Source organism: Pinus tabuliformis, chromosome 7 (assembly GCF_031772625.1).
Source record: "Pinus tabuliformis cultivar Carrire ecotype Pingquan chromosome 7, CPIR1, whole genome shotgun sequence".
NCBI lineage: Eukaryota > Viridiplantae > Streptophyta > Pinopsida > Pinales > Pinaceae > Pinus > Pinus tabuliformis.
In genome coordinates this window covers 18,673,324-18,681,920 of record NC_142293.1, presented here as the reverse complement: position 1 = coordinate 18,681,920, position 8,597 = coordinate 18,673,324, and the positions used below count along the sequence as shown (strand labels likewise).

Here is an 8,597-nt window from a genome sequence, read left to right as displayed (position 1 = left end):
ATCTTCGTAATAATTTTGATGCACAGCTTAAAGACTCCTTTTTAATGGTTTTATTAATTTTAAATTGCTTAAATATTATTTATGGAAAATATCTTTATCCTTACCAAACAACAAAACTTAAAAAACTCATGATGAAAAGCAAGCATAAATGCATTAATATATACATACATAAAATATATACGAAGTAATAGTATCCTCATCCAACCTCATGATGAAAAGCAAGCATAACTGCATTCATTCATATATACATAAAATATATACAAAGTAATGGTATCCTCATCCAAGAGATCCTGACGAGACCACGCGATTTCAAAGTCACGTGGTCCAGTCATCCTTACCAGGATTACAGTCATGTTCAGCTGAAACAGATACACAATTGTGTGTATATGTCGTTCGATTCCATTGTGGAACTGTATATATCCACACGCACCGTGACTCGGTTTACTCTTTCGCTTTAAATTTCTGCTACCATTGATTTCCTAGGAGTTAGCCAACAAAGCAGACCATTTGTGTTGTGTGATGATCTTATTTTGACACATTGTCTGTGGGGAGCAATCCTGAAAAAGTGTTGCATAAGCGATCTGCAATTTTGAGATTTGAATTCTCATCTGTAGAATTCGGCTCTGCAGATCATCAGTTTCTTTAATTTGTTTTTGTCTGTGTTCATATTGGGTTGTCACATTTCTCTGGATTTAGCCGCGATAATGAAGTATGGGGAGAATTTGGAGAATGACAGGGATGGTTCCAAGCAGCCATTCCTGCAGAAATCAATGCCAGAGAAAAGTAGGAGCACCCATGGAGTTTTTGCGATGTTTAGAGGGAGTACTGCTATTGCTATTTTGTGTACACTGATAGTAGCCATGGGTCCTCTGCAGTTTGGATTCACAGTAAGTATGGTGAAATAAATGATATTGGCTTTTCTCACGATTTTCCTGGGAGTTTCTGTCCCCCAGAATGGGCTAGCTATAATGTTAATGGAATAAATACATGGTGCAATGAAGTTAGATCTTCTCAGTCTTGAAGAGTTTCTATGCCTAACAGGACTGATTAGTGCGTGTGTATATATATTTGTAATGAGAATGGCTTTTCTCAGCGTTAAGAGTTCCTATGTCCAAATAGGCTAATTACTGCATTCACATACAGCGTAATTACATTGATCCTTCTTAGCAAACATATTAAAGTTTCTCTTGACAAGCTATTGGATTGAAAAATTCAAGAGAAACTAATAATACTGGGTTACTATCTGGACCGTGATCCAGGTTTGGTCTTTTGATTAATGATTTATATTCATGTGTCGGGTTTTTCCAGTTCTAAATATGTTAATCTGGTATGCCCAATTCGTCTAATTTTATTGGGGTGTGTGTGTTTGATTTTAATTAGCAAAGGTCAGGACTCATATGTAACTCCATGCTTATGACTCAGATTTATTCATGTGACAGATTTTTCAGTTCTAAATAGGTTAATCTAGTATGCCCAATTGGTCTAATTGTATTGGGGTGTGTGTGTTTGATTTTTAGCTAGCAAATCTCAGGACTCATATGTAACTCCATGATTATGACTCAGTTTGTGTCGGGTGGTTCACACGAGATCGATTTTCTATTACCCACACTGCACAGTATATCCATTTGCATTTCCACCTGTACTGGGCGAAGCCACCTGAAAAGATGGACGGTGTAAGAGGTACAAAATCCTCGTGTCTTCCTCTGCCCCTCGTAAGAGAGGCCAAGCCCTAGTCCATGAGGACCTTTGTGTGTCTTGGGGAAGGGGAGTGAGGAAGGGGTTATAGATCATGATTCATTGCTTGAATGGAGCATAGATTTGAAAAGGTGGAGGGTGTAAGAGGTAAAAATCCTCGTGTCTTCCTCTGCCCCTCGTAAGAGAGGGCAAGCCCAGGTGGAGGGTGTAAGAGGTAAAAAATCCTTGTGTCTTCCTCTGCCCCTCGTAAGAGAGGGCAAGCCCTAGTCCATGAGGACCTTTGTGTGTCTGTGGGAAGGGGTTATAGATCATGATTCATTGCTTGAATGGAGCATAGATTTGATAAGGTTTTCAATCTTTTAGAACATATATGGATGTTTAGATCGGCTGCTATCAATTCTTGTGCTTTGTCATACTCTGAGATACAGTTTTACATTTATGAGTTCTAACTAGTATTTGTATGCTTCAAGTGGTCAATTTGGATTGCTCCTACAAAGGGGTAATTGATAGGTTAACTCATTGGACCTCCTTTAATCCTTAACCCAGATGCATCTTTTTCTTTATTTAAAATCAGTTTTGTCTTTATTTATTTAAAATCATTATCAGTCTAATGGTGGTTCACAGGTTCTGTTCAAAACTAGAGGGGTAGAGTTTGTACATGGCAATCAATTAATATTGCCACATTGTGATGTGCCAGGCTGTCGGTACTAGCTTCATCCAAATTTGGTTTAGAAAAAAACATCAGCCAACCACAGTGCTATTGTTTTTCCTGGCGACAGTACCCACTGTAACTCTGTCCATGGTCTGAGTAAACTCGGGGAAATTATAATTGAAAATTCTCCTCTTAGATATATCTTTGTGTTTGTACAGTTTATTAGAAATTATATTGTAAGATATGTTTTGGATTCGTTTTATATGTTTTGGATAGCGTTCTTCCACCATTGTCACTTCTAGTGAATATTAAATCTTAGATGCCTGTATAATAGAATTTTAGCTCTTGTGACCGCTGATACTATAAGCTAATTCATGAGTACAATTACTACTAATTTCATAAGTACCTATTTGCAAATTCATGAGTACAATGACTACTAGTTTCTGCTTACATATTTTGTGATAGGCCTATTGCTGTGTTAGCAGGTTTCATGTTTACTTGATTTCATATTATCAGGGTATCTGATGGTCATCTAAGCTACATTTTTGTGTGGGGATCTCATGTGCTAGTTGCAATGTTATCAGGTTTTCTAAACAAGTTCCTTTACATATATAGGATTGTGACGGCTAATTGCTATGGGCATCGCACCGATTCTTGTGGAGGCTAATATTAGTTCTTATAGTTATAGTGACAGGCCTTATTTACTTATAACAGCTGGTTTTCTCCAGATTGGATATTCATCACCTGTTCAGGATGACATCACAAGCGATCTCAGCCTGACAGTCGCTCAGGTTTAATTCTGAATCCTGAATTATTCAATTTGGGGTAACTGGTATCTACTTAGCAGATTGCCTATTACCTGTTCTGATCTTAAATAATTGGCAGTACTCTTTATTTGGTTCACTATCCAATGTTGGTGCAATGATTGGAGCAATAGCCAGTGGAAAAATTGCTGATGGCATTGGGCGAAAAGGGGTGAGCGTTTTTTAGGATCTCATGGTGATATGCTATGTGGACTGTGGACAGGCTATTGCACATAATTGGTTTAGTTATTTTTATTTTTCATATGACCATAAGCTTCTACCTACGGTTTCCATGTTATACACAGGCACTAATAGTGGCAGCAATCCCAAGTATTGTAGGGTGGCTTGCCATTGCTTTTACAAAGGCAAGTTGTGCTATCCCAGATGAAAGTTTTTGTGAAAACTCTTTGATTTGGATATGATGAACATCAAATTATGCATTTGTGTATTTAATATGCAAATTAATGGTCTGGTACGAAAAGAGAAAGTACGTCTGATTTAATATTGTCACGTTTACCTTGTAGCAGAATGCTTTATTATTGTATGCGGGTAGATTGTTGACAGGCTTTGGAATGGGAGCCATATCTTTCACAGTAAGTCTACCACTCCCTCACGTCTAACCCTTTGATAAGGTAGCCACTGCAATAATGCTATCGAGTCTCTGATGTTATTCATGTGTTGTCGTAAATCAAGGTACCAGTATATATAGCTGAGATAGCTCCGAAGCACTTACGGGGGGCTCTTGGTACTCTAAATCAAGTGAGTTTCCTATTCCGGAATATACCTTCATTATTGTATTCTAAGGAGCCATATTTGCATGGATGTAACTTACTTGTAAAGCCCTAGAGAACCATTAATTGTAACTGACCAAAGTCTCCTTTCTGTGGAACAGCTGTCAATTACTATTGGTATAATGCTGGCATATTTATTTGGGTTGTTTGTTTCATGGAGGCTTCTTGCAGTTATAGGTATGTGATTTGTAAGACGGGTTTACAACCATACAAAATTTATTGCCTTTTTCTCAAAAGATTAAAACCAACAACTCTTGGGTGGTGATGTAGCACTGGTTCCCAGTGTTCTATTGCTTATTGGTCTCTCCATTATCCCAGAATCTCCAAGATGGCTGGTAAGCTTTCAGAAAGCTTGAATTCGTGTAATAAATGATATGAACTAGATAAACTAAAGAAATTCCGTGTCCTATGTTATGCGAAAGGAAATCTTATCTAACATATGTTCATGCTGGGAGCAGGCTAAAATAGGCAGGGAGTCAGATTTTAAAGCTTCACTGCGGGCTCTTCGTGGCCCTGATGTTGATATTTCAGTTGAAGAAGATGAAATTAGGGTACAAAGCCTTTGTTTTTTTAGCATTGGGATCCTTTTGTTTCTTTCTTCGTGTAATATGACTATGTATTAATGCTCATTTAGGAATTCTGTTTTCCTTATTCTAGTACTGTTGCTATTTGTTTCCTCTGTTCAACAACTTTTCTGGTTTTCTTGTGCCCTTGGTCAATATTACTATGGAAATGCTACACTTATGCTTACAACACAATCCTAGCGAAGCCTTTCTGGTTTGATGACCTTTAGCTTGTCCTTTTATGTCATTTAAACTAATAATTTATCACTCCGTCAAGCTTACATTGCTATAGGGAATTGACAATTTGTCTCTACAAAAAGGATGTGCATGCAACTAACACAAAGTCGTGCTTGATGATAGACTGCAGTGGAGGCAAATCAGCAGCAAAACAGATTCAGAATATCTGACCTTATTGAGAGAAGATATGCACTCCCTCTGACTGTAAGTATTGGGTTTCCCCATGGTAGCATAAAAGCAAGGCATACTACATGCTTTTTCTTGGTTTAACTACAAAAGTAAATTAATAGTCTACTACTGTGAACAATGTGAATTTCTGATTTTGGATCGATTTTAATTTTTGACCGTTTCAAGGATATTTTTTTGCAGATTGGCATTGGTTTGCTTCTACTGCAGCAGTTGAGTGGAATTAATGCTATTATGTTCTATGGAACCTACATTTTCAAATCTGCTGGTAAGTGCGCACTACTATCTAGCTAGATTACTTTTCATTATATAGACCAATAAGCCAGATGACCTTTATTTCACCTTTTGTGGTTTGGAACTATTAATCTTAGGGCCTAATATTTGCAATTTGGACATTAAAGAAAACGGCTCAAAGAAGTTGTTAATGCAAACTGAAGATGTACCCCAATCAATGCCAAATATGTTAGTATGTTGGAGAAAATCACCCACTTTTCTTATGAAACAGATCCCCATCTATAGGAGTTCAGACGGATTTTTCAATATTATGGTGTTTAATAGGGTTTGCAGATTTGAGATATGTATTTACACAGAGGAGAAAAGACATGGAACAAAAATCCCCTGTTCCACTGGGTAATGATTTTGACATTTGTCTTAAATCTTGCAGGAGTTTCATCAAGCAAAGTCGCTAATCTTGGACTTGGTGCTATTCAGGTGTTCTTATTTGCTGATTTGTTACATGATTTCGAATACATATTTTTCCGTATCTCATCAACGTTTTTGTGATAAACCTTTAGGTTTTAACTTGATGGCTGTTATACAGGTTATCATGACTGCTTTCACTGCATGGTTGATGGATAAAGCTGGAAGACGGCTCCTCCTCATGGTACGTTATCTGCTGCTGCCAAGGGTGTATTTCTTTGGTCACCAGTGACTTGAATTCAGTCATGCTAATTCGCATGAGATTGTTTCAACTCGACAGATCTCAGCTGGGGGAATGAGTATCTGCCTTTTTCTTGTTGGTCTTGCATTCTTCTTGGAGGTAATCTCTCTAAAATATCTGTTATAAAGTATTATATCTTTTGATTTTTTATTGTAGGAGACAAATTTAAAGGTATATTTTGAATATTGAGATCAAAGAGCAGAGGAAATGAAGCTTAAGGCTGAAATTGAGTCATGCCAGTCTTGTGAAAGTACCAGAAGCTTATACTGTTTCTTTTAATTTTTGCAACAATGTACCTTGCAGACCCATGTTACAGGAGATTCTGACGAAACAGCTTACAGTATTTTGGCCTTAACAGGTGTATTGGTAAGACTGGTTCTATGTCTGCAAACGGTGTCATGTTTCCTCTGCGAAAATGCCTACAGAGGCGTTGACTAAAATGCCTTGTTTTAATGCAGGTTTACATAGTTTCCTTTTCTCTTGGTATAGGAGCCATTCCGTGGATTATTATGTCAGAGGTAATTTTTCCTCTGTCAATTCAAGCGAAATTTGTTTGTGGAGCTCTCAGGTTGTGAGATGTTATGAGATTCTCTAAGCACTATGAGTATCTCTTACATGATAATACTTGCAGCTAATTCCTTCCCCCCTTCACTGCAGATCCTTCCTGTTAATGTAAAGGATGTTGGCGGTAGTATTGCAACTCTGATAAACTGGTTGTCATCTTTTGCGGTGACCATGACAGTCAATTTACTGTTAGAGTGGAGCACTTCAGGTAAATTCATTACATTCAATGTTTCAGGTCTACTGCAGACTTTTGGGTTTCTGTAATTCGCTGTGTTTTTGTAGGGTATTATAATGGACTAGTTGATTGGATCTAAATCAATTAATATTATCTGTGTATTTGTAGACTTTCACAGTTGGAAATCATGTTTTGTAAATCTCTCTTCTGTAAACCACGGTGTATTTTTTGGGTGGACACTCCATCCATCATCAAAAAATGTCACTGATGATAAGTGGAGCGTCCATCCAAAAAGTCAGTACACAGTGGTTTTCAGAAAAGAGAGTAACAAAACTAATATTATGATTACATTCTATATTTCCGTTATTGCGAGGATTTGTCAAAGCCAACCGTTTATGGTGATAGACCCGTTTTTTTTTTCATTTTCCTGAAACCAGTCTAAAAGATACAATCTTTTGTATCTGGTTGCAGGGACCTTTTGGATGTATGCTCTTGTTGCTGCTTTTACAGTTTTATTTGTTGCACTATGGGTGCCTGAAACTAAAGGGCGAACCCTCGAGGAAATCCAATCATCATTTCAGTGAAGTTGACCTGGTTATGTACTCTCTATATTCTATCAATGATCGGTGGGTAGATTACTACATTGAAGGCATCTTGGCAGCTTGTTAACAGAACAATGGTGGATTTATTTTTGTATTCGCGATGCTTTAGCATACCATTTTTAAATGTGAAAATGTGAACTCGCAGGTAAACAAGTGTCAACGGAAAATAGCATCCGTGGGGTAGTGTAATGATCTCTTCTCCTCCCCAGTCTATTTTGCATTTTCAGAGTTCTCAGAGCAAAAATTATTCCTGCTCTGAATTACCACCGTAGGATTGCATGTGCCGTTATATGAAGTGCGGAAATATTTGTTTAGCCAACAAGCACCTTTTCATAATAAACTGAGCTTCAGCTCATCGTAATTCATGCGTTGGTTGATAATTACATTCCAACACTAGGTTGTAATAATTATCTTATTCCAACCCATATTTTAATTCTTAATGCAATGATTCATAATGTTGTCATTAGAGTTCCATGTCAAACCATGGCCAATAATTTGAGAAAAGTCTATATATACCTATTAGGAATTGAATGATGCATAAGTAGATGAATTTATTTTTTATTTTTTATTTTATATGAGGTGATTTAGTGTTTGGAAATTCTCCGCATTTGGATAATTTTAAAATGGGCTAAAACTTTTATAAGCAAAGTGTTATAGTGAAAGTTTCTCATGAATCAAGTTCAATTGTAATTTGTGACAAAATTTTATTGGAAAGGAATTTCTCCCACTTGAAATATATATATTTTTTAGATAAAAAAGAAATTTGAATTACTTGGTTGGCCATCTCGTTAGTTCACGTGGGTTTTAAGTGTTTTTGGTCATGTTAACTTCTGTTTAAATGTGTTTTGGAGTTTTGAAAGAAAAAACCAACTATAATCCTAAGTTATTGTGCTACATAGTCCATTTGTATCGTGAAGGCACACATTTTAGATAATATTCTTCCTAAAATATCAACCAAAATTTACATATGGGCTTTCCATGGCTAGCTCAACAAATTAAGAAATCTATAATACTTCCATAGTTAGCTCAACAAATTAAAAAATCTATAATACTTCCATAGCTAGCTCAACAAATTAAGAAATCTATAATACTTCCATAGCTAGCTCAACAAATTAAGAAATCTATAAAACTAAAATTATAGTTGTCTATATATTGAGCTTGACCCAACTAGTAATAATCATCTACTATGGGTTATCATAAAAATTCTGTGCCTAGTTACAAAGATGATATTAAAGAAAATATTATTTTCCCTTATCATGTGCTATTGTGATAGAGATCAAGAACAATATTAAGAAAAATGAAAGTTTCTACGTTATCATGTACTTGGGGGTGGAACTAATGTTGTATTTTCATTGTCATGGGACACTTGTCTCTATTTCATAGGGAGAG

The 8,597-nt window shown here is 36.5% G+C and overlaps 1 protein-coding gene across 1 annotated transcript; it reads left to right on the top strand.

Moving 5' to 3' along the window:
* The first annotated feature begins 255 nt into the window (after positions 1-255).
* On the top strand, positions 256-7,680 carry LOC149244918 (sugar transporter ERD6-like 6). The gene is made up of 18 exons (XM_089457602.1): positions 256-887; positions 3,076-3,138; positions 3,233-3,322; positions 3,456-3,515; positions 3,678-3,743; positions 3,844-3,909; positions 4,043-4,118; positions 4,212-4,276; positions 4,400-4,492; positions 4,865-4,945; positions 5,111-5,195; positions 5,592-5,638; positions 5,748-5,810; positions 5,907-5,966; positions 6,171-6,233; positions 6,326-6,385; positions 6,525-6,639; positions 7,078-7,680. The coding sequence occupies exons 1-18, from the start codon at positions 705-707 to the stop codon at positions 7,188-7,190; spliced, it is 1,449 nt and encodes a 482-aa protein (XP_089313728.1). The 5' UTR covers positions 256-704; the 3' UTR covers positions 7,191-7,680.
* The last annotated feature ends 917 nt before the right edge of the window (positions 7,681-8,597 follow it).

Bases quoted from the DNA above. Each gene is read 5' to 3' on its own strand.
- LOC149244918 (XM_089457602.1), top strand. From the start codon at position 705: ATGAAGTATGGGGAGAATTTGGAGAATGACAGGGATGGTTCCAAGCAG. The intron at 3,910-4,042 runs GTGAGTTTCCTA...TCTGTGGAACAG, and splicing joins CTCTTGGTACTCTAAATCAA to CTGTCAATTACTATTGGTAT. The intron at 5,811-5,906 runs GTACGTTATCTG...TCAACTCGACAG, and splicing joins GAAGACGGCTCCTCCTCATG to ATCTCAGCTGGGGGAATGAG.